At 32.6% G+C, this 27,287-nt stretch overlaps 2 protein-coding genes across 3 annotated transcripts in view; both read left to right on the plus strand.

The window, feature by feature from the left end:
- Nucleotides 1-1,167, plus strand: part of LOC140446877 (uncharacterized) — a 75,051-nt gene extending 73,884 nt beyond the window's left edge. For both annotated transcript variants that reach the window (XM_072539455.1, XM_072539454.1), the window contains exon 5: nt 1,025-1,167. In XM_072539455.1, the coding sequence (XP_072395556.1) occupies nt 1,025-1,139 (115 nt within the window). In that variant the 3' untranslated portion in view covers nt 1,140-1,167. The remainder of the gene's footprint in view (nt 1-1,024) is intronic.
- Nucleotides 1,168-4,774: 3,607 nt separating this feature from the next.
- LOC140446879 (uncharacterized) lies at nt 4,775-25,419 on the plus strand. Its single transcript, XM_072539457.1, has 4 exons — nt 4,775-4,920; nt 19,872-20,038; nt 24,883-24,993; nt 25,047-25,419. The coding sequence occupies exons 1-4, from the start codon at nt 4,780-4,782 to the stop codon at nt 25,150-25,152; spliced, it is 525 nt and encodes a 174-aa protein (XP_072395558.1). The 5' UTR covers nt 4,775-4,779; the 3' UTR covers nt 25,153-25,419.
- Nucleotides 25,420-27,287: the final 1,868 nt, after the last annotated feature.

The following is a 27,287-nucleotide window of genomic DNA, read 5'->3' on the forward strand; positions in this document are numbered from 1 at the left end:
ATCAATAAATAGTAGTGTAAATTTAATATCGCGACTGAATTCCGCCGCTGCGTTATCCGCCATCTTGAATTTTAAAGAGAACTGTTTTTGCTCAATATGCCCTCCATTTTCAACTTTTAGACAAAACTGTTAGACAGGACTAAAATTGTTGCATGTGCGATTTCCTACAATTTTTTTTCCCAAATTTTTTCGTACGGTCGATATTTTTCGAGTTCAAGGTGGAAATGGTGGCAAAGCATAATTAGTGAACTGTCTCGTTTATTAATAACTTTACAACATAAATGTACATAAACATAACTGGAGAGAATTATATTTTATAAAATTTAATTTTTCTTGGGTTTTTTGTGCTACAATCAACATTTAATGCCTATGACTATGGCAAGCTTAACGAGATACGAGCGATTAACGAACCCTAGGCGCTAATGTCATGAGCAGCGGGCTGTAAACAGGAACAAACCTGTTTCGTGAACAAAACTCAGTTTGTCGACCGACGCTCTTCGGAGTAGACGAATTGCAATCAAAATTGAGCGGTGTTTAGTGTGTGGAGAAGCTACAACCAAAAATAATGTTAGAGTGAAAAAACGTGGTATTAAAACTCTTTTATCATCAAGCATTATTCGTAGTGATGAAAAGCACAAGCGTATGCTCGAAAATATTGACACATTTACGAAGTGGAAATATACCTCTTGATGTTTTCCAGTAATTGTCTAATTAAGTAAACATTTACGCATGATTTAAAAGTGCCGATATAAAACAGTTTCCTTATATTATTTCGAGCTTAGGCAACTGTGTTTTACAGGACAGGATCAATACTAACATGTCTTAGTGGATAAACTCTTCTAGAGTCCCTAGAGTAGAGACTCTTTCATTATCTCTAAGTAATAATATCCATAAAAGCAGTTTTTCTTAGTGGATACATAACTATTTACCTAGTACTCTACTAGGTGTAGTTATTTGTGTATTTTGTTATTATTTACAGATGTATTGTGTAAGCTAAAACTATTTTTCTGTTTTTATATTTTAGCTACTCAGAGGAAAATTTCAATAACGAACAATTGTGCACCGACGATATAGAGAAGAAATGTTCAATATCAATTATGGAACATGTCCTTCTGGAAGTTAGTCCGCCTTATGATTAAAATGTTAAATAAATCTACATAAAATAAATAAATCTATAAAAAACATTTTGTTTTTTCGTATTCTAAAGGTTTTAAATAACCATAAATAAGCCATGCTACATTAAAATTGAGTTTCGAAAATTCGAAGTATATATTGTTGTGTTTTTATTAAATCTAATTTATTGCCTTTATTTATTATTAAAATGTTCTAACACTTAGTTTATTTAATCTTTATTTCCACTTATTCTAATTTATTACAGTCTTCTACACTTATTCTAATTTACTAAAAACACAATAATTTATATTAATTTATTTTACAACGTATTCGATACAACAATTTATTTTCGACTGACTGTTCTCAGCAAAGTTTCCTCTTTAAATATAAAATGCCGTTAGTTCTGGAATTCCCTCGAAGCAGACATGAATTGGCTCGAATATGGGGGAAGACCGGTCGCAGCGGTGTTGACCTACTCACAAACCTACTCAAGACCCAAATTTTTCACAGGACAATCCTCGCCCTGGTCCATCCACTCAGTATTCAGGAGATTCCGAATAACGGTTATTATGCTGAAGAGATAGGCAAATCGAGAGAAATTTCCCACTACCACAGACACTTTCTTCACATATCACTAGACAAACTATCCGAGACTATTGACGCTAGTACGACAAGCTATTTCAGAGATCACTTCAAAAATGCACCTCTCTCGCTACTGTATTCTCAATACACCCACATACAAGAACAAACGAAGGACGATCTACACAAAATCACTCGAAAACAGAAACGTGGACTTTTTAATTTTCTAGGTACAGCCATCAAATACGTGACTGGAAATCCTGACGACTCTGACTTACATTTATTAAAATCACACATAATCTCTATAGAAAATAAACAAAATGAAATTATTAAAAAATTTAATAACCAAATATCTTATGAAAACTCTTTTAACACGAGATTCGTTAAATTTTTAGAAAAACTAATTTCTGATAATTCAATTCTCATTTCTCATCAACGAATTTCTAATGAAACTTATTAGAACCATTACTTTATCTGATCTAAATATTTCTAATATAGAATTATTCACTTTAAAGGAAATAATAGACCTTAAAGAAAACCTTTTCAAAAGTTATCCCAGAAATTTAATCCCCAATAGTAATGAACACCCTTATGAACTTATGAGTCAACAAAAACTTTAGTTTGTGTAACTTCAAATACAATGCTCATAATAATTAAAATTCTCATACTCCATGAAATTCCCTACACCACCTATAAAATCTACCCTATTCCAAACAAAGATCATGTTATGATTTTGCCACCTGCAAGCTACTATACAAATAATAAATGGTTCGACACTTATATAGGACAAGTCGACAACATAGTCTGTTCCAACTATGTACAATCTCAATGTAACATACCCAATGTAGATAATTATTGCACGAAAACATTAATCACAGAGAACTTTTTTCAAGAGACCAGCAAATTTTAGTTCACCCGATGAGAAACCAGCAGATAGAAATCAATTCAACCAGCCTCTTGACGACAGATGTACCAATAATGATTGAAGGTATTACATTTAATAAAGGACGTCACAAGACATTTCTATTCCAAAAATTGTTTCAATAAAATTAATACCAAACCATGAGATGAAAATTGAAAAATTAACAATCCCAGAGACACATGGTCAAATCCAACCACTAGATACCATAGACGTACTACCACGATTATCAATAGGACTGAGCACCACTTCTGTTGTAATATTTTAACTATTTTAGCTTTCCTAATAATCTTCCTAATTAGGAAAAGAAAACGAATTTCCAAAATCCTATTTGGAGAAAAATAAAAACAAAAACAACAATGCTAGTAAAATAAACAAGTTCCTCCCTGTTTATCGACACGAGATGAATAAATATAAATAGTCACAAAAACGAATATGGACGTAGGACGAAAAAAATAAGTTTTCTTTAAGCTTTTGTATGAATTTCTTTCAGATATTCGAAGTAATTTATCATGCAGCCTATTTCTTTTAATTTCTGGAAACTTTTTTGTTTTTCTCTTTGTTTTATGTAATTTTAGAAGGCTACGGAACGCATCCCTACTTTTTCAATTCAAGTAATGTCTTTTTTTATGGAATTTTTTTATATGCACTTTTCTGTGGAACGTATCCACCGCATAAAACGAGGCCATATATATATATATATATATATATATATATATATATATATATATATATATATATATATATATATATATATATATATATATATATATATATATATATATAAATATATATATATATATGTATATATATATATATAAATATATATATATATACACATATATATATATATATATATATATATATATAAATAAACAAAAACTTTTTTATTTCCTGGGTTTGTAGGTCTGTTGTAAATAAAACTACTTAACTATGGCTTAAACGTTTCGACAAATTTGCCATTTTCAATAAGCACTTTATTTTATAAACACTACATTATACAATTATATTTCATGTTTACATGTTTTAAAAGTTTACCATGGATTAAAAAATTGGAATCTGACATTGACAGATGACATTTGGCAGGTTAAAATCATAATGAGAGTGGTTCAGGATAGTATCTTAAACATCTGCCATATTGCATTTAAAAACAACTCAATGTATTAAATTGTGATACATATTGGAAAGATCTTTGATGTCAGTTTTATTATTGATAGAATTTGGATCTTTTTTTATGTGAATTATCTCCAATATGCATCTTTTGTTGTTATTTTGTTCCTTTGTCAAAATATTTACATTTTTATGATAAAAGAATGGCTATTTACTAGAGAATGTTTGGCTAGGACTCTTGTGTTTAATATATTGGTCTGTAGACTATATTTGTGTAAAACAACTCTTCTATGCAGGTATTGGTGTGTTTGCCCAATATATGTTGAATTACAGTCTTTACAATTTATTTTATAAATAACATTTGATTGACGATCTTATTAACCTTGGGTTTAAATTTTGAAAAATATTTTCCGGATGTTGCTAGGTATGGTTTGGGTTTGTTTTGATTTTGTATTGGAATTAGATTGATTTCTGATAATATAACTTCTTTTTTTAATTAGAAGGTTGTAAAATTTTACAATTTTTTTCATTTTCATTAAGGCTTTACATAAAAAAAACGTTAAAGACAGTAAAGCTGAAATTTTTTATTGTTAAAAGAAGATAAAAAGAAACAAAAAATGCAATCAAAATTTGATATTTGGAAATACTCTTGTTAAGAAAAATTGCATTATAAATGTAGTTCGAAAACGTACCACTGGGAAGGAATGGGTAGTATACAGTAGTATGGAAATATGAAAATAAGGAATTTGCAAAAATAGCCGCTGTCCATATTCAAAAGAAGCAACGTAATAACGTATAATGGCTAATGTGTGATAAACCTTGTATACAGTTTTATGATATAAATATCTTGTTTTGGGTTGTTGTCGCGTTATTCAAACCTACTTTTTATTAAAAATAACAGAATCAAGTTTTTTAATTAACAGTGTCACTATATTGTGTATGTCTGAGATTGGTCTAATTGGGAGACAAAACGTGTGAAAATGTTTAAGATGTTCTAAATAGTTAATATATTGCAACGTCAAAAAAAATATACCATTATTGCATTACAACTATTAACTATGTTATTATTATTTTTAGTTTTAATGTTAATGAACTATTTATGTATTTGTTCTACGAAAAATGATGTGACTGTGATAAAAAGAAATATTCTCTCTAGGAAAAAGAGATATTTAGTTTTTCCAAAAGGAAGCCAACTTGTGGTAAGATATAACTATAATTGTTTTAATATAGAAGACATAGAAAAAATTACAATTTCTCGAGAACTAAAGGTAACTCAATCATGAAAATTAAAATGAAGGGGTTTTAAAGAGTGACCTATTTAATGAAAATATTTTCATCTATTTGCTATTTCCGGTTATACCTGAAGTTGCTTATAACTTCGTTTTTTTAATGGGACACTCTGTATATTTTTTATTTTTAGAAATATTCACGTTGTTCTGAACATTTTTCGTTTATACTTTCCTATACATATTGTGAACCGTTCTTAAGTTATAATGGTTTTTATATGAAAATTACGCTTTTCTAGCATGTAGGTATATAAAGTTCAATATCCTCTAATGTAATATGAATAAAAGTTTAAATTCTTTAGAAACTTTAACCACTTACAGCTTATCATTTACAGTGTAAAGTTGCCTTTTTCATTATACAGGGTGCTGTCAAAATTGGCACAAAACCGGCATCCTAAATTTTAGCCTAATTTCTTTTTTTCAAATGGGACACCCTGTATGTGATTTCTTATTTTAGAAAAATATGTTTTTCACTATCGATCTGTATTAGTATTCCCTAGATCTATCTCTTGCAGTTTTCAAATAAATTAACTTTATACATTTTTGTCACAAAAAATTTATTTATCAAGTAGCCTATGGAATATTCTGACAAAAATATCAGTTATTGCTGTTTAATAGAAACCTTGTTGTATGCCATTAGGTGAGAGTTTTAATAATAATTTGCTTAATTTTCTTGACAAAATTATAATGGCTCATTTAGGATATACAAATGATGATTTTTTAAATTTAATTATAATTTACGGTGATTATAACAGAATAGTATCCAGAACGTGTTTTTACTGAGAAATATGCTGAGAAGCCTCAACCAAATCATAAAACTGTAAAATGTTTGATGAATAACTGTTTCCAATTTGGTCAGTTTATAAGTAAAATGACCCACGTCGATAATGAAGACTTACAAATAGATATCCTGGGATATTTTGCAGCTAATCCAAATTCATCCTTACGTTAATGCTAGCAATTGTTACAGGTATCGACTAGAAAAAATTCACAGCATTTTAAAAAACATCATTGGACCCTTTATTCGTATACACTAGCATAACATTTACATCCTGGAAATTATGACCAAGATCAAGATTTTATAACAAAAATTATTTGGTGGTGTGATGAATCAAAGTTTACAAAAAAAGGTATAGTCGTTTCGCTATTCCCAGTCCGAACTGTCTAGTGAATTTAGTAATTATTTTTTGCGAAGTTAGTTCCTTTTTGACAGACTAGAAGTGGCTGGAAATTACTATACAACCAAACACACGTACTCATCGCCAATATTAATAGTAAACAAACTAAATAAAAAATAAAATGGAACTTTACGAATTACCGACAATTAATGTTTATTTATTTGCACCATATAATAAATAGTTATGTTAAATTATAACAACTGAAATATATTTTTTAAATATATACTACCCAAAATTTTATGGGTTTAGTATACACTTCGACTATTTATAATAATTCTTCTTTTTTCAATGAAAGAAGTCTGTAATAAAAGTTTATTCAAGCTGTTAATACTGCGAGCTAGGAACTTTTGTGTTGTAGGTTTCCAGCTATGAATCTATCAAAATATGTTTAACAGCCATAACAGTCACTTCTGAAGTGACGAAAATCTTCAGCTCACGTGAGATAGTTAATTTCAAGCATTCTTTTCGTTCAATGTGTGTTCAATGTGTGTTTTGTGATATGAAAAATAATAAGATAGTCGCTCCATGAGTTATGACGAAAATTTGAGTTACTGCAACATTTTACGGCAAATAATTGTACCAGCACTGCACGCTTGACATAATAATAAGGCTAACGAGGCTTGGTTTCAACAAAATGGAGCACCGGCTCACAATATTCGAGAAGTCGACACATTGCTTGATGAAATATTTGGCGGTAGACGGATAGCTAATAAAGATCCGTTACTCTGGTCACCAAGATCCCGTTGTCACCGTTAGATTACTGTATTTGAGGATATGTTAAAAATAAGGTGTTGTCTGCAATACTGAGGAAGTTATAATAAATTAAAGTCCTTCAAGTTCTCAATTAAATAGATGGATAGCTACTAATTAAAATCTGATTAAAAGAGTTCATAAATGATTGGATGTTAATGGGTAATATTTTGAAAATTTATTACATTAATAAGCTAGTGCCTATTTTCTTTGATAGCATCTTTTTAATTGTTCAATGTTTAATTTACACTACGAAAGTTGTAAATTAAAACAATATAGTCTACGAAAAAAAATTTTTTGTGACAAAAATGTAAGAATGAATCACATACAGGGTGTCCCATAGGATGCCGGTTTTATGGTAATTCTGACAGCATCCTGTATAATGAAAAAGGCAACTTTACACTGTAAACAATAATGCTGTATCTGATTAATAAGTTCCTAAGGAATTTAAACTTATATTCAAATTACATTAGAGGATATTGAACTATATATACCTACATGCTAGAAAAGCGTAATTTTCATAAAAAAGCAGTATAACTCAAAAACGATTCACAATAGGTATAGGGAAGTATTAACAAAAAAAGTTAACGTTAAAGTAAAAGAATAACGTGAATATTTCTAAAATTAAAAAATATACAGAGTGTCCCATTTATTTTTATCCCAAGTTATAAGCAACTTCCGGTATAACAGGAAGTAACAAATAGATAAAAATAATTTCATTAAAGAGGTCACTCTTCAAAATCCCTTTATTTTAATTTTCCCGATTCAGTTACCTTTACTTTTCGAGATATCTCTAATTGGCCATTTATCTGCCGCACCCTGTATATGGGATAGCTGATGACAAATCATTGAAGACGTACAGCTAATTTTGCTTTTTTTAAACAATTTTTTTATCAATAGCGTTTTCGAAATTGACCCAGTGTTCATCTGCAGTGACTATATTTGATGTTGGTGAATATTTTCTTTTTTACTCCAATCTTTTCTATAAGTACAGTGTTTTTGTCAAGACGTCCCATTCAGCACAAACTATTCATTAAAATTTTTGTCTCTAAGACTACTTCATTCATCGTTTGTTGTTATTGTCTCTATTAATAGTGATCACTTCATACTTTTTTAGAATTGAAGGTTCTTATATCAACTATTTTCTGTGGTAGTATTTTTCTATTGGTTAAAATTGACAATACTATACATTATTGATTTTTGCCCTCTACTATTTGTTGTGTTAGGACGTAAGACCGAAGAATGTATTGTATTGCAAATTCTTAGACTATTTAATAAATATAGGTTAAGAATATTTATTATCATCAACCAGCCCTCTGCGTCCACTGCTGGACATAGGCCTCCCTCATTTGTGCTCTATCTTGAGCACTTTTCACTCAATTTCTTGACATTTTCTTGAGATCGTCAGTCCAACGAGTAGGGGGTCTTCCTCTACTTCTTTTGTCTATCCTCGGCCTCCACTCAAGCAATCTCTCCGTCCGCCTTTCATCACTGATTCGGGCGACGTGTCCGGCCCAGTTCCACTTCAGTGTGGCAATTCGGGAAATTACATCGGTAACTCCTGTTCTTCGTCTTAAGTCTTCATTTCTAACTCGGTCACGATGCGATATACTCAGCATTGACCTTTCCATTTTCCTCTGGTCTCATTTGCAGAATTTGAGAAGTTGTAGCTGTCAATGTCAAAGTTTCGGCATCATAGGTCATCACAGGCAACACACATTGGTCAAATGTTTAACGTATTAAAGAAATTGGTATATCGCTTTTAAAGGTGTTTTTGACTTTTCCATAGGCTGCCCATGCCAGGTTTATTCTTCTTCGTAGTTCGCATGTTTGGTTGTCTCTTGTGACCTTTATTTCGTGTCCAAGGTATATGTATTTTTCCACCAGCTCTACTTCGTTGTCTCCAATATTGATATTTTCGCTAAGTACTAGGTTTGTCATGAATTTTGTTTTGGAGATGTTTATTTTAAGACCGACACTGGCACACACTAACTGAAGTTCATGTAGCATTGTATATCTCCTTGAGGATAACAACAAAACTATATCGTCTGCGAATTTCAAATTTGTTAATCTTCTACCGCCAATTTTCAGGCCTTTCTCTTCTCAGTTTAGTTTTTTACAAGCATATTCTAGTACTGTGGTAAACAGTTTAGGCGATAAGGTATCACCCTGTCGGACTCCTCTGCCGATTGGGATATGATTCGTGCTTTTATGTAGTTTCACCGAAATTTTTTGCGTTTTTGTATGTACTGTAAGTTAACCTTGTATATCGGTAGTCAATGCGGCATGCTTGTAGTGCTTCCAGAATTTTGTCAAATTCTACCGTGTCAAAGGCTTTACGGAAATCTACAAAAGCCAGAACGAGTGGTCGATAGTATTCGATAGTCTTTTCTATGACCGTTTTAATGCTCTATAGGTGATCATTTGTTCCAAATCCGGTACGAAATCCCGCATGCTCTACTGGCTTGTAGAAATCAAATTTTTTCTTAAGACGATTCGTTACTATTTTTGTAAGGAGTTTGTATAGGTGACTAAGAAGACTTATAGGTCTGTAGTTTTCTAATTCATGGGGATCTCCTTTTTTGTACTAGAATTATCTCAGCATTGTGCCATTTGTCGGGTATATTACTGTCCAAAAGGCACAAGTTAAAAAGATTTTTTATTTTCTTAAGTAGGCAAGTGCCTCCTATTTTGATTGCATCAGTAACTACACCATCTTCGCCTGGAGATTTGTTATTCTTAGCTTTTCTTAGGGCTAATTTTATTTCGTTTATTGTGAGTTCCGGTAGTAATTCTGATCCTTGGTTGACAATGTCCCTTTTCCTTGTTAATATTTCTGGTACTTGATCTTCTCTGCTATTTGCTTTGTGTTGGCTTGTGTACAGCAATTTGTGGAAGTCTTCAACTATTCTAAGGGTTTCCTCCCTGTTGGTTTTAAGATGACCATTTCTATCTTTAATCTTTATTACCTGCCTTGTCCCCGTTCTTAGTCTTTTTCTCAATACTTTCATACTTCTATTGTTCTCAATGGTATGTTTGATTTGCTCTTGGCTGTATTTTCGAGTGTCTTGTCTAACAGCTTTGGATATTTCTTTATTTTATTTTTCTAGTTCGTCGCCTTTGGTTTCCGTCTCGCTTCTCATTTTCTTTTCTGCATAAATTGCCTGGTATTTTGGCTAATCTTCTCTTCTTTTTAAGTTCTAGGACATAATTTGTTTTTACTTTTCAGTAAGGCATTTGTTAATTTATTATTTAAATCGTTTATATTATTTTCTGTTTCAGGATTACTAGGTATGTCAGAAATACATTACTATCTACATCTAATGGTTTCATCCATGGTTTTAATTTGTTCTTCTTTTTAATCATCTTATACCTCTCTTTCTTTTAGCTTATTTCTATTTTACTTCGTTCCATTCTATAATCGCTACTGGTAACAAACCTGTTTAGAACCGTGATGTCTTTAACGGTGTGCTTTTTATCCGTGATATTAAAATCTATTTCGTTTTGAGTTTTCCATTAGGACCTTGCCATGTCCATCTTCTCTCTGGTTTCTTTTTGAAAAAACTGTTCATTTGGAATAGTTCATGGTGCAGCATTAACCTTAACAGTATTTCGCCACGTTCATTTCTACCATCCAAGCCAAAGTTTCCCAGTGGTGTTTCTGTAGGGTTGGATTTAATTTCTGTTTTGGCGTTAAAATCACCACATATAAAATTAAAATGTCCTTGACGGTATTTAAGAGCAGCTTGGATATCATCATAAAATAGATCCACTTCTTCTTCATCATGGTCTATTGTTGGTGCATAAACCTGTGATCTTTTCATATTATACCTTGTATTCAATTTGAGAGTAAGACAAATCACTCTTGTGGAAAATTTCTTTAGTGATACTATACTTGTTCGGAGACGCTTGTGTATAATGAAGCCGGTTCCTCCCAAGGTTTAGAATAAGATCTCCAATATCATTCAAGTAATCTTTATTTCACCTCTATAAGGCTGTAAATTTGGTCGTAAAAAGTTTGATGCTCTGCTTATTCTTAGAGTGCCGTCTCCCTAGGGAGGTTGGCAATCATAATGGCTATTTTTATTTTTGAACTTGCTGCTCTAAACAAATCAATCGATCTGCATTGATACCAATCACATAGATTCTTCAACCATGAGTTCTGCCTTCGGCCAACAGATCTTCTTCCTTGAATCTTTCCCTGTCTGATGAGTCTCAAAATTTCATATTTTGATCCCCTCATCACGTGGCCTAGGTATTCCAGTTTTCTGGTTTGTATAGTGGTGATTAGTTCTGTTTCTTTACCAACCCTCTTAAGTACTTCTTTATTTGTAATTCTATCAGTCCATGATATTTTTAATACTCTGCAGTATAACCAGAGTTCGAAAGCCTCGATTCTTTTTAAATTGCATTTTTTTAATGTCTGCAGTATGATCATTGGTTTCATCAAAGTCCCCAAGTACTGATATTTTGTTCTATCACGTTACCATTGATTGTCAATAGGTGATGTACATTTTGTGGTCTTTTTGTAATTAGCAAGTACTTAATTTTTTTTTAACGTTTATAGTAATTCCCATCTCAGCACTATTCATACTTAAGCTTTCGATAAGATGTTGTAGATCTTCTATACTCGTTGCTATGATCACAGTGTCGTCTGCATGTCGTAAGGTGTTAATTCATTTTCCGTTAACGGTAACTCCCGCTTTGATAAAACACGTCCCTGTCTAACTCCTCTACAGATCTTCATTTCTTCTGAGTGTTACCCATCAATTTGAACTATGGCACTTTGGTTCCAATATAATGTTTGTACTATATTTATAATTTTACGGTGAATGCGCTTGTTCATAAGTATTGATATTAGTTTTTCATGTCTCACTTTATCGAAAGCTTTTTCGTAATCAACAAAGCATAAGTGTAAGTCAAAGTTTACATCCCGACATCGCTGAATCAATATGTTAATATTGTTCTGAAGCTATTTTCTTGTAACATTTTAAAGTAATTACCATTTAAATGGGAATAAGCCACAATTAAAGGTTAAAGTACGTTTATTGACGTTTCAATTTCCACTTCAGAAATCGTTCTCAAAATACAAACATTAGTAAATTAAACAAATTTTTGTTTTTTTGTTACTTAGTGAAAAATTCTTCTAATAATTTAATTTTATCTGACTTATTTATAGTGACAATTCAGACATACATTATACATTTTAAAGTAGACGACTTTAAAATGATATTGCCAATATTCTTGAGTTGCGCTCCTGGGACGACTTTACTTATAAGATAGTTCATTCGATTACATAAAATCAACTTTAACTTGAGAATATATATATATCAGAAAAGATCATAGCATGTAATTCGTCTTTAAAAAGACAAATACATGCCATGATGACAGTAAAATTCTCCTGTTAGTGATTCCATAGTAAATTATGAGGGAAAAACCAGGAAAAAACCTTATAATACTATCCCGACATGGTAAGTATTTGGTCGTGCATTTAGTTTACCTTCAATAAACACCAAATTCTGATTTTATATGTTTTTTCTATATTGTTGTAGTATGTAGTGTTTATATGTATGCTCTATATGTTACTGACTTACTAATAATGGTATTTTCCTTTTAATAAATTCCTCTTTTAATATGGGTAACCAGGTTACCCTGGTTTCTTTCAGCAGTACTTTTAAAGTATGACTCATGATGCTCAGAGCACTCTTTTGCTGCTTGTTTTTTAGGGATGGTTATAAATGCTGACTTCAGCCACTCTTGTGGTATTATTCCCGTATTGTATACCGTGTTGAATAAATCTGCCAATACTTCCAGGTTATCCTCTTCCACTAGTTTTAACAGTTCTATTTTATTTCATCTAATCCAGCTGCCTTATTGTCTTTAGAGTTTTTGATAGCATATTTGATTTCATCTATCGTGATCTTCTGTCTCTCTAAAGGATTTAATTCTTGTATTTTCTGCATTTCTGCTCTTTCATCGTGGAAAAGTTCTCTAACGTCCTCCTCCCATCGTCTTAATTTCTCTGGTAAATCTATTAGTAGTACTCCTTTTTTGTCTTTTATGTGTCCTTGCTGTCTATTTCGACCCATTCCAGTCACTTCTCTTATTTTTTTGTGCATATTTCTCAAATCATATTTTGTTTCTTGTTCTTCTATCTCTTTACATTGTTTCATCAAATAGATTTCCTTAGCTGTTTTGATTTTTTTCTTAATTATTCGTTGTATTTCTTTATACTTCTGTAGATCTTTTCCTTTATATTTCCTTCTTTCTTCCATCTGTAATGTATTTCTTCTGTCATCCACTGTTTTTTAGCCTCTGACCTATGTTGTATCAAACTTTCTTGAGCTGATTTCAGTAATGTATTTTTTATAAATAATTGATGGATTCGACTGTTACTTGATGGAAATTCATTTTATGTAACAATAAAACACTGAAAACTTTGTTTTCAAAACTTCCACAAAATTTATTTTAAACTCTTATCAGTACAGCTGTTTCGGCTGATTGCCTTTCTCAAGTGATCTATTTTTGGCATGCGTTTACACTTTATAGCCTCTAATGAAATAAGTTGAGGAGGGGAGAACTGTTTGTCTCAAGTTGATCATTCAGAATTATATCTGTGTTTTTTAATTTGCTGATTTCCATAGTTCCACACATTCAAAATAAAGGCCTTAAGCTATCTTTGTTAGAATCTACGAAAATCAACAAATTAAAAAACGCAGATATAATTCTGAATGACCAACTTGAGACACACAGTTCTCCCCTCAACTTATTTCATTAGAGACTATAAAGTGTAAACGCATGCCAAAAATAGATCACTTGAGAAAGGCAATCAGCCGAAACAGCTGTAGTGATAACAGTTTAAAATAAACTTTGTGCAAGTTTTGAAAACAAAGTTTTCAGTGTTTTATTGTTACATAATGTGTTTTTTTATATTATACTACTTTTTATTTACGTCCATAATTTGTTTGTTGTCAGTTAGTGTTTTTTGCATATTAACATTCACATTATTTTTTAATTTGTTTTTTATTTCTTCGTTTTTTAGCATTCTTACATTAATTTTTGGTTGTTGTTTTCTGAGTTCAATTCTTTTTAATTTTATTTTCACGTCAGCAACTAACGGATTGTGGTCTAAGTTAACATCTGCTCCAGGATAAGTTTTAACTGAGGTTAAAAAGTTTTTATATCTGCTATTTACGAGTATAAAGTCTATCTGGTTTCTGACAATGTGGTTTTCTGTATGTGAAGGAGACGTTCATGTATATAGTCTTCTCTTAGGAAGCTGAAACCAAGTATTGGCAATTACCATATTCTTTTCTTGGTAGAATTCTATGAGCCTTTCTCCTCTGCTACTACGTTTCAAATCCTGCTATTGCTTTTTTTATACCCCACTATAGTACATCACAAACTCCCCCTAGTTTGTTTGTCCTTTTCCCTTCCTTGCGCCTGTCTATATGCCCTTCTTTTAGCTCGTGCAGAAGTTTCTGATCTTTAGTATTAACTGATTTGATCTTCCACGTGCGTATTAGTAACTCCTTTTTCATTCGTGTTTTCTATTTTCTATTAAAAATTTCTATTTTCTGAGTATAGTTTTTTGCCAATGAGTAATTTATTACTAGCCTAACTTATCGGCGTACTGGTATTAACCGCTTTGGCGTCCAGACATGCCAATATTTAATGACATACCATGCTCAATAACATTACTTAACAATTTATGAAAACCTCGGAACTGAGGAGTAAAATAATTTATGAAAGGTAAAAGAGATCAATAAATAAACAGGCACATCATTTTTATAATTTAATTATCAAGTTGGGCCATTTTCGCCAAATGTATTCAACTTACATTATACCTACACAGATTTTAGACTGACGCCAAATTAACATTTTTTTATCATCCAAAGTAAAATTCCACTATTTGGAAGAGTGATTTCATCGTTTAAACGACGAATATCCTCAAATTTAAATGTACACAGTGGCCCTCGAAAACTACCCGTTTAATTTGCACTTTCTCATAAGAAATCACAGAATGTATAATTAGAACATTTATTTGTGATTCTCTATAGCCAGAGTATATACCCTCCAGAGTATATTTTTTTTATGTACTGGTACTTGGTACTATGTCTATAGCAGACTTGACCACGAGCTGCCGTACAGTGTAGCCGATTCTTGTTCACAAGTAGCAATAAATTAGGTAAATTTTATTTACATGTTCCATTTCGGTACATATTTAAGATTATAAAATAAAAATCTATATTTTACATTTTCATTCCCATCCCTTCTCAAACACTTGTCAACTTGGGTATTTGTAAAGCATTGCAACGGTAGTAACACCACCGCACGTGCCGAAGCAAGAAACGTTTATTCACATAGACGGTGCTGGCGGGAGTTCATGTGATGCATTTTGTGATTATAATTTATGCGGTTGAAGTTTATAGTGATAAACCCAGTGTTATTGGAGTTTATCGATTTTATATGAGTTTTTAGTTATACGTGGTTATACTCTGTGATTATTGAAATACAATGGACGAACAACTGAGTTGTTCCAAGAGTCGGAAAATGTTAATGTCAGAAGAGAAGATAATAATACAAAATGTTTAAGAAGGAATTGTCGGCAGTAAAATGGCATCAAATGTTGACGCTCGATATTTGTAGCAGTTTAACAAAAGTATCCATTAGCTGTATTTGTCATGTGCTTAAAAATACATCAGAAAATAAAAAGCAAGAAAAAGGTAAAACTATAGGTAGAAAAACGTTGTTTTGGGTGACGAAAAAAGAAATGTTATACGTCACAAAATTCATTTTATTTTCGGAGTAATATTCTAAGACTGAAAAAAATTTCTCAAGAGCTCGAAAACGATGACTTCTTACCCAAGATATCTCGTAGAGTATTAATCAGGACTATGCGCGAAATGAACTTTCGATATAATATGTAAAACGCAACTGAAAAAGTAGGTATGTTAGACAAAAAAATAATTTTGTGGAGAAGAAAATATTTAAAAGAAATACACAAAAGTCGCAGCATTGGGCGGAAAATGTATTATTTGGATCAAAACGATTAACGAAGGTCATACAGTTTGAAAAGTTTGGCAAGATTTAAATGTCAAAAGTAAACGCGAAGCATTTATATATACCGGCTGGTCTATAGGATTAAAAGCTCCATCAGGACAAGGACGGCGTTTAATCATTACCCATATAGAAAGTGATACAGGATTCATTGATGATGACTTGCTTCAATTTGAGTCAAGAAAAACGGGAGATTATCATCAAGGAATGACTTCCGACGTATTTGAGCGCTGGTTTAAGAGAATCTTAATAAAATTAGAACCTGGGTCTAATTTTAGACCCAGTCTAAATTAAAAAGAGTCAATGCTCAAAATTCAGCTACTTGACATGGTGCGGTTAAGAAAAAAAAAGGACGGGTCATATCAATAGACGTTTTAGCGTAACTTCCGCGACAGCCGGATCGCATCAATAAGCTTTCTGCAAATTTACCTGTTTTTTTTGTATAGCTTTTTGCTTGTGGCATTTTATATTTTTAGAAATAATGTTGAAAATAAGCCACAATATATTTATTCAAATGTTTAATTTACTGACGTTTCGATCTCTATATAAAGAAACCGTTTTTAAATATACAAATGGATCGCATCAATAAGCTTTCTGCAAATTTACCTGTTTTTTTTGTATAGCTTTTTGCTTGTGGCATTTTATATTTTTAGAAATAATGTTGAAAATAAGCCACAATATATTTATTCAAATGTTTAATTTACTGACGTTTCGATCTCTATATAAAGAAACCGTTTTTAAATATACAAATGATACAAATTAGCCACAATATATCTATTTACATGTTTAATTTACTGACGTTTCGATCTCTATTCCAGAGACCGTTTTCAAAGTTGGAAAATAAAATAGAAAATAAATAATATAAAATTATATAAATATATAATAATAAACAAGTAAATCAGGTGGAAGAGGTAGGGAGAAATTCGTAAAAATAAGTTGTCACTATACTACTCCGGAAATGAAATGAGACAAGGTGAAAGAGGAGTAGGGTTTATAGTAACCAAAGGACTGCGAAAAGCCATTATCGCATTTACACCAATATCAGACAGAATTTGCACCATAAGACTCAAAGGTAAACTGCATAACGTGACAATGGTTAATGTATATGCACCGATGGAAGAGGCTGATGAAGACGAGGTTGAAATATTCTATGGAGAACTTCAAGAAGTATGTGATAAAATCCAAAGACTCGATGCTGTTATAACATTAGGCGACTTTAATGTTAAGCTGGGGAAAGAAGAAACTTTCGTAAACATATTTGAAAAACATAGCTTGCATAATGAAACCAGTCAAATGGACTTAGGGTTGCACAATTTGCAACAGCAAATAATTATGTAGTTGTTAGTTCTAACTTCCAGAGAAATGTTATCCATAAAGGAACATGGAAAATACCAGGAACCAATGAAGTGAATCAAATTGACCACATCCTTATCTCAAAAAGACATAAATAATGTCAAAACGTATCGCGGGGCCAACTCTGACTCAGATCACTATCTTGTGGGGCCAAAATTGCGGAAGAAAATCGCAACAGTGCCAAAAGGGAAAAATAGCCAAATTAAAAAATGGAATGTTGAAGGATTCAAAAGTTTAACAAAGACACAAGAATATTAAAATACTCTCCAAATAAAACTCAACGGAATCAGAGATGAAGATACTACAGAGAAATAATGGAGATAATTAAAAACAATAATAACGGAATCTGCAGTGGAAACTGACGAAAAAGCCACAAAGCAAGTAAATGCGGAATGCTATGATGATAAATGCAGAACTGCAGTAGAGGAAAATAGGTAAGCTAGGCTTAACCAACTTCAAAGAAACACAAGAAATAGCAGAGAAATTTATAACGAAAAGAAAATACAAGCGACTAGAATATGCAGAAGAAAAAAAGAGAGGCTTTGAAAAAACAAGTACAAGAAATCCTAGAACATAGCAACAGACACGAGAGCAGAATATTCTATAAAAGAATAAAAGAAAGCACACAGTCATTAAGACCAAAATTGACAATATGCAAAGACAAGGACGGAGAACTACTAACAGACGAGAAACAAAAAATTATAATGAGATGGAAAAAATACTTTAAGGAAAACCTAAACGCGGACAATGGAAATGATCAAAACGAGACAATATATTTTACGGCGGAGCAGCACATTGAAAATCCGAGTTATGAAGAAGTAGTTCAAATAATAAAGAAACTAAAAAACAGTAAAGCGCCAGGAACGGACGGAATTTCGGCAGAATTGTTAAAATATGGAGGACCCGAACTCTGGGGAAGAATCCATTACCTGATAAAGTTAGTATGAACCATGAAACAAATGCCGGAGGAATGGACAGTTGTTCTTATACAGCCAATATATAAAAAAGGATATAAGAGGGAATGCCAGACCAATTACATTGCTAAATGTAATAAACAAAATCCTTTCTGGCATTATCTACACTAGATTATCAGAATAATCCGAAAATATAATTGGTGATTATCAAAAAAAACATATTCATACTTAGAACAATACAAGAGAAAGTTTGTGAATACAACATAGAACTATATAATATGTATATAGACTTTAAACAAGCTTTTGATAGTATGAAAAGAGACGAAATGCTGGAAGACCTCCGAAATCTAGGTATACCAAAAAAATATATCATCCTTATAAAAATGACGTTGCAGGGTTCAAAAGCCACAGTTAGAGTAGATGGAGAACTGTCTCCCCTGTTTGACATCAACATGGGGTGAGACAGGGAGACGCACTTTCAACCTAGTTATTGAAGCAGTCATCAGAAAAACCAATGTAACCGGCCATATAAACACCAAATTGATCCTGAAGTACAAAAAAGGGGGCTTCAAATAAACGAAACAAAAACTAAGTACATGACCATCAAAAGAACACCTGAGAATGAAAATAATATAGCAATAGACAACTATATTATTGAACGTGTGGATGCCTTCACATATCTGGGCATAGAAATCAATCAGAAGAACTCCGTAAGTAGCGAAATTAATGCACGTATTTCCAGTGGAAATCGTACATACTATGCTAATAAAAGATTGATAACATCGAAATTATTAGACAAAAGAACCAAAATGACTATCTACAGAACTTTGATTAGACCCGTAGTAACCTATGGTTGTGAAACCTGGGTAATGACGAAAAAAGAGGAAGCCCAACTCAGGACATTTGAGAGAAAGATACTGGGAAAAGTATATGGCCCGGTGCAAGAGGAAGACGGCACATGGAGAATCAGGAGAAACGACGATGTTAATGAACTGAATGTCTTACAATGTATGACATTGTAAGATTTGTGAAAAGTCAAAGACTGTCATGGCTAGGACATGTTCAACGACAAGAAGACACGAAAACGCCAAAGAAGATGTTACAGTGGAAGCCGGTAGGAAGGCGGAAAAAAGGAAGGCCCAGGACGAGATGGTTGAATGACGTGAAAGACGACCTGAAAACCATGAATATAAGAGAATGCAGGAGAAGAGCCCAAGAGAGATCTGAAAGGAAGGACATAGTCAGACTGGCAAAGACCCATCCAGGGTTATGATACCAAAAGAAGAAAGAAACAAATAAAATAAATATAACTATCATTTATATTTTTGAAAACGGTCTTTGGATACAAATATCGAAACTTCAGTAAAAACCTGTAAATAATATATATTGTGGTCTATTTCGAACAAATAATATTTTTACAAATGTATATTTTTCTAAAAAATGTCTATAGAAGTTTTCACTTTAAACAAAAGAAAGAATTAAAAGCAAAAAAAGGTAAGATAAAAACATAAACGTTTGGTCCACTTAAAAATATATGTTTGTGCCAAAATTATGCTGATACATAAAACATATGTATATTCGTTTTATATTATTAAATTTTATTTTTTAGATTCAATTATCTGCAATAAAAGCAATACAGCAAGCGCAGCCAAGAAATTGGAATTTTTTGGAAGAATTAGAATTTCCCTTCTTTTTACCAGATGATCCGAATATGTTTCGAAGGAAAAATAGGGATAGGAGAGAAGTCTATTCTATGATTGAAAAGGGATTATCAAAGTGAGAACTTATATATCTGTTTATAAATCCTAAATTTAAAATGGTTCTGAAACTATTTTCTTGTGTCCTTTCTATGTTATATACAATATTTAGCTAGTTGTGTAATTAGATATAATGGGTGTTCCAAAATTCACGCACGATTTGAATTTGTCGCCATTTGTGCAATAAAGCGTTGTCAGTAAAAAACTAGTTTGACAGCTGACAGTTTAGGGTTAGTAAAAATGGAGCGTTACCAAGAGAACAATGTTTAATATTGTTTGAACAATATTTTCAAAATAATGAAAGTTTGGCAGCCACAGTTCGAAAAATTCGTACAAATATGGCCGGAAGATTGATTTTACTTCGTCAACTGTGAAAAGGGTAATTACAGAATTCAGAGCGTCGTCCAAAAACGTCGCTCAAATGTCAAAATAGAAGCGGTGTTGGTGAAAGTTCAGAAACATCAATTCGGCGTTGTGGACAAGAATTGCAAATTTCAAGAAGCTCTCTACAGTGTATACTCACTGAAGATATTCATCTCCATGCTTACAAAGTTCAATTAACACAAGAACTAAAGCCTAATGACCAAGCACAGCGAAGAGAGTTCGTTGAATGGATTATTGAACAACAACAAGTGGATGCTGATTTGTCGAGCAAAATCATCCTAAGTGATGAAGCACATTTTCACATTTATAATTTTGTTAATCATTACAATCGTGGCATTTTGGATTCTGAAAGCACACATGACTGTCGAAAAGAAAATTCATCGACAAATGTGCTGTTTGGTGCAGATTTTGGGCAAAGGCATCATTGGAACATACTTCTTTGAAAATGACGGTGTCAAGCAGTCACTGTTACTGTGTTCGATATGATATTAGAGTTCTTTTTGCCTAAACTGGAGTATATTGATATAGACAACAAGTGATTTCAACAAGACGGCGCCACATGAAACACAGCCTGTGAAACAATTCAATTACTGCTTGAAACATTTTCTGGTGGTGTATTCTCTTTAGTTCGGTGATCAGAATTGGCACCCTGGATCGTCTGATTAAACACTATTGGTTTATGGGATTATCTAAAATTAAAGGTCTATGACAATAAGTCTACAACCATTTGTGCATTGAATAAGGAGATTTAACGCTGCATCAACGAAATTTAGCCACATTTATGTAAAATGGTCATGGAAGATTTCGACAAAAGAGTGCGTTTGAGCAAGCAACGCCGTGCAAGCTATTTATTTGATGTGCTACTCCATACATAACTCTATCCTATGTACTTTATGATTCAATAAAAAAATACAATCTAAAGTAAAGAAAACACTGCTATTCAATGCAATGATATTTAATGCAATTCTATTTAATTCAAATCTTGCGTACATTTTGGGACACCCTAGTACGTATGATAAAGAGACAAAGTTATATTATGACTTATCTCCCTTTTTCCACTTATATCTCAATCTCCAATCTATAATAATCTCATTCCTTCTTTTGTCTCTTCGTATAATGGAGTTGCAAATGAATTTCCACCTGTTTTGTTATTTGGCTGGTACCAGCTGTAACGTTTGTGACGTCTATTTTGGAACTTTTCACACTTCGATCTGAAAGATCTTTTGTATTTACCCTAAACCTATATTCGTAGGTTTCAGATAAGCTTAAGCGCCTATTTTTGATTCTCCTTTAGATCAAAATCCTCACGCTAGGTCAGGATCCTCGTTGATCCAGACTTTCGAAACGGTTGAGGTTACGTTGCTCATATTCCTTGATAAAATGCTAACGAAACTTAAGTATCTCCCAAACCCGGAGTTTGTATAGTAGTCAATTCCTTTAACGAAGTATCAACTCGGCCGTCCTTTATACCTATTACCTATAGCGCTCCTCCGAATCGTCGGCCCCCTCTTTTTCACCACTCACTTAAAGTGGGACTTTCCTATCCTCTTGGCCAATTATGCCAAACTGGTAAGATTTACACGAGCTTAAGTATATATATATTTTTTGTTTTTATCATCGTAGCTATAAAATCGAAGAGCGAATACGGAGCTACGAGCCCCTTCCCATATTAGTTGATATGGGAAGGGGAAAGTCTTACCATATCAGAAATGAAAGTCTTACGAAAAATAAAAGACCAAACTCTAAGAGACAGAGTAAGAAGTGAGGAAATACGAGCGAGATGTGGTATAGAGGAAATAAACGCCTGGGCCAAAAGAAGAAAAGTGGATGGAATCAACACATCGAAAGAATGACAGAAAATAGAATAGTACGAATAGCAAGAGACAAATCGCCAAATGGAAGAAGATCATTGGGACGACCGAGGAAAAGATGGTCAGACAACATCAATTGAGGCTAAAAACCGAAGTAAAACAGGCATTAAGCCTATTTATAAAGTAGGAAGAAAAAGAAGAAGAAAAATAAAAGCGCAGCGTAAATTTTAGAAGTTTTAATGCATCGAACAACATTTTTGAATTTGATAATTATATAATATATTTTATAACGTAATCAAAACTATTGATTAAAAAGAATAATAATAAATTAAAAAAAAAACGCATAGAATAATATGTAATATTAACAAAAAAAATGTGAAAGTTTACCACTAAGTTACATTCCCTTTACTTTTAATGACATCCAAAATTCTTCGAGGCATAGTTTTTACCAAGTTCTGACAAAATTCTAATGTAAACGAATCCCATATTTCTTGCAATTTTTCCTTCAATTCGTTGACGGACCTGGCAGGATGTTTTCTTAAAGCGTTTTTCATTTCGCGGCACAAAGTCTCTATCGGGGACAAGTCGGGACTGTTAGAAACCCATTCCAGAAGTGGTATCATGGTCTTCAATCCATTTTAAACTCTTTTTTGAGGTATGACAACCTGCACTGTCTGCCTGTCAAAAGAGATTCTTCTAACATATTCAAATATTTGTCCGTGTTTACAATCCCATCGATAAAATCTAACTTTCCCACACCTTCTACGACATGCTGTCCCAGATGATGACAGATGCAGGAAATTTGACTTTTCTCTTCAGAGAGTCGGGATGAAAAGCTTCATTTTTCCTCTGAATGAGGCCTAACACACACTTCAAATCTCGAGTCATCACTCCATTGCAACTGAGTTCAATCTGTATGCCCTTTTGACCATCTTAGTCTATTTTTCTTTTAAATAAATATAAGGTTGAATGCTCGAATAAATGAACTTTGATCAGATAAAAGGCATATATCGAGCACAGTTTAATTAAATCTTGCCCAAGTACTTTCGATCCCTAGATCATCTTCAGGGGCATTTCGTCAATTGTGGCCTATCCGGCAAGAACAAGATGTCATAAACATATAAATGTACATTACACTACAATACAAATGGACAAACAAACACTTTAAAATAATTTAAGGAAGGCTACATTACTTGAAGAAGCCGGAGACAGAATGATTCTGTCTCCGGCTTCTTCAAGTAATGTAGCCTTCCTTAAATTATTTTAAAGTGTTTGTTTGTCCATTTGTATTGTAGTGTAATGTACATTTATATGTTTATGACATCTTGTTCTTGCCGGATAGGCCACAATTGATGAAATGCCCCTGAAGATGATCTAGGGATCGAAAGTACTTGGGCAAGATTTAATTAAACTGTGCTCGATATATGCCTTTTATCTGATCAAAGTTTATTTTTCTTTTGTTGTAATGTTAAAAGTGGCATTTCAAATAAAATGAAATTTATTAAAAACAATTCGTACTAATTTTTTCAACTATAAAACTTACGTTGTAAGTACCAAATCCTAATTTGTGGGCCTCTCGGTGAAATATTGATCTAGAAACGTGTCTTCCAATAACGTCACTCCATAAAACGCCTAACTCCATATAATTTACTCGTCGATTTTGTATCTTCTGACTATATTTTTAACACTATAGCCTGACAATTGCAACATATTCGCGATTTCCGAATTGGATTTTCCAGAATTAAAAAATCTAATAATTGTACACTCATTGTACAATCCACAAACGGCAAAAAGCTTTACAATACTACAAAATAGATTTGACATTAACTGAAAATAGTATTGTTTTGATGTCATTTTCTCAAAGCTACCTCTGGATTTAACGTAATTTGGAAAAAATCAACTTATGTTGACATAAGCGAATGCATAGCCAGGGTTTAGTGATTTTTTTTTATTGTTGAAAATAAATATAAAAAACCATAAGGACAATGTTTTTAATAAAAATATGAATAAAAATGCCATATTAATTAATATGGGAACTTATAAAAACATGAAGAGTATAATTTGTTTATGGTAATCGACTTAAACTGCAAATTCCATTGATGGGCCAACTGATATAGGAAGGGGCTCGTACAACTATAAAAAAAAACTATATATAAACTATAGATAAACATTCTAGCAGAAGTGATTGGCCTTCAATCAATACCCTATGGCCAGTGGATTTGTTATCAGATCAACACTCTAACGGAACTCCGGACGGTTGGCCTCCAGTCAATACCCGGTAGAGTTCCCACTAAATCAGCACGCTGTTTTATATCGTCGAAGGCCTTCCATCTCTTTTAGCTCGCGTCGATGAAAGAGGAAATTTTGGTGTGAGTGCGTGTGTACGGAGCGCTGACGGGACGAAGGCGATGCACGTCGTTACAAAATAATACTCCAATTACTGTTGTTTTGACCCAACCACCGCACTTACTCTCCACGTTGTCAGTTCCCGTATTAGCTAGAGCTTTATTTGACAAAATCAATGTGTTCTTTTATGAAAACTAGGTCTCCATCAAAGCCACCAAGTTAATTTTTATCTAGTAAAATATCAAATATAGTCTAAAAAATGCTAATCTCTTTGATCCCGATATTTTTATATGTGTATTCAATAAACATTTTATATTTTTAGATATGGATTTGATGGCAAAACCTGTATAGATAATTTAATTTGTGACATTAAACAATTTACGAAATCTCGTGAAACATCTGTAAATGAAGAAATTTTATTTGCCATTTTTCGGTAAGATTTTTTTATGTGCAACTCCTACATTAAATACATAAAATGATTTTCAGTTACTTAGGTGAAAATACTAACTTTGAAGAAATTTGTACGAAGGAAACCAACAAGCAATGTTCTTATTCCGTTATCCAGTATTTTCTACAGGGAATTAATCTATGAAAGTGCGGATTCAAGATGTTACATAGCGTTACGTTGCATTCTGTTGTGTCGTTAATTGTGTTATAGTTAGAGCAAGCTGTTTCAAGAACAAATTGCAACTATAATTTTAAAGTGATTACTCGTTACTTGTAAAAAGATTACTCAGGTAGCCATTCTGACCGCCAACATACGAAATGGATAGGCACCGTAAGAAGACTCGGTACTGTCTAAAAAGGCAGTGAAACCTTTTATAACTATAGAGTTGATTTGTAGCAAAAACAATTGCTCAAACATTACTGATCATAAAACTATTCTAAAACTTGCTAAAATCAAAACACCATTATACAAAACTAAAATATGAATAGCATGTTTATGAAAAATTTTAACGGTAAACTGAGCGTTGGTCAGTCAGATGATATTTCTATTATCTGACCTTATTGTCAAAAGCTTATTCCTTCTATAAGAGGCGACTTCTCTACACCAAATATAATTTTGTCTTATCAAAGTTTGATTGTGAAAATGAAGCTAGAAGGTATAAACACGATTTTTTCAATCGCCAAATATATACAACTCAAAGGTGCATCAATAATAGTGCATAATTCGTTCTTCGTACTACCGGCGATAGTTCCCGAGGTACTTTAAAACCCCTTATCGTCGCCGAGTCTATGCCGAACGCCTACCTGCTTAACCAGACCCTCGTCTGTTATCCAGCGATCCGGAAGCGGAATGGCCGCTGTAAGGCCGGCATCGCTTCCGGAACACTACCTTCATTTATTCACAGGTTGTCAGCAAGAACGCTCCCTCTCCTTTTTCCCTGTGTCCCCTTTTTTTGTACCAAAAATTGCGCGTGGAAGACTCTCATCGCTTCTAGTACGGCATTACTCCCAGCCGGGCATTTCCTCCTTCTCCACAGTCTCACTCACACAGTCTAACTTTTTTACCTTTGACTTACAGCATCTTTCCCTCTTACCTTTGCCGTTGGTCTAGCTGTCTTTCTTCCTCTTCTTTTTTCTTGATCACTGCACGGATATAGTTGTGTACACTAGTCCAACCTGCTTCATTTTCAATCATTCTTTCAATTATTTCACTTACTGTAACAAAATTCACACCCGTCTTTCTTTCCATTCTGTTCCTTTCTATTATCCATCTGTTACACTCTGTAACAAAAATTTGTTAATGTAACAAAAATTGTGCTAAGGAGTCTGGGTGACTCTATCCAGTGTAGCAAAAGGGTGGACTCTAAAATGCACCTTGATACACCAACGAACTAATATGTGGAATAACGGAAGATGGAAGGGATTAGATAGAAATAAATTATGTAAAAGAAATAAAAAAAGGTAAATATGAATTTTAAAATATAACAGAATTAAGTGTTGGCTAGCGACTATGCAGGAGAATGACCACTTGACACTCAAAGAAAGATTCGGCCAATTTGCATGCCCTACAGAGACCGTAAGATATAAGAACTAATGACAAGAAAACCACCAAGAAATAAACAGATGAAAAATAAAAGTTGCTCTAATGAATGCTTGGGCGCCAGGAAGTTAAATGTTTTCTTCCGAGATATCTTGTATTGCTGAAATATGAAAGATAGGTACTAATTGAAATATTAAATTTTAACCACAACTTTAATAATTACCAAACTTAGGTACAAACTATTTTAAAAGCTTATATACTAAACCACCACCTCTTATGTACAGTTAACTATAGCTATATTTACAGTAAAATCCCTGAATATAATTATAAAACAATTTACCCCTGATATACCCCTTAATTTCAAATCGTGACAAAAGTTATAACCAATAATAATGTATAAATAATAAATATAATTATATACTACTCCCTAATAGTTTAGTTTTGTGCAAGAATTGTTTAAGTTTTAAGTGAAAATTCTCTGGATATGTGTGCACACGATAACCTAACAAAGAGAAATTCAAGGGAGAGTTATAACCTCATCCCTTGGTAGACAATAAATAATTAAGTTAAATTACAATGATAAATGTTTTTTTTTTTTTTAAATTGAAGATGTTTATTATTAAGGATATTTTTAAATTAAAGTGAAACCAAAAGTTAAAACCTTGAAGAGGACGTAGCAAAAGTTATTTAAAATAATTGAATGATAACAAAAATAAAAGTCAGTTCTTCCTGCCGGTTTC

This window comes from Diabrotica undecimpunctata, chromosome 7 (genome assembly GCF_040954645.1).
Source record: "Diabrotica undecimpunctata isolate CICGRU chromosome 7, icDiaUnde3, whole genome shotgun sequence".
In the NCBI taxonomy this organism is placed as follows: Eukaryota; Metazoa; Arthropoda; class Insecta; order Coleoptera; family Chrysomelidae; genus Diabrotica; species Diabrotica undecimpunctata.

What these genes read in the sequence shown, in the direction of transcription:
- LOC140446879 (XM_072539457.1), top strand. Translation starts at nt 4,780, where the DNA reads ATGTTATTATTATTTTTAGTTTTAATGTTAATGAACTATTTATGTATT. An exon ending in CAAAAGGAAGCCAACTTGTG is followed by an intron (nt 4,921 to 19,871) that starts GTAAGATATAAC and finishes TTTATTTTTTAG; the next exon opens with ATTCAATTATCTGCAATAAA. An exon ending in ATTGAAAAGGGATTATCAAA is followed by an intron (nt 20,039 to 24,882) that starts GTGAGAACTTAT and finishes TTATATTTTTAG; the next exon opens with ATATGGATTTGATGGCAAAA.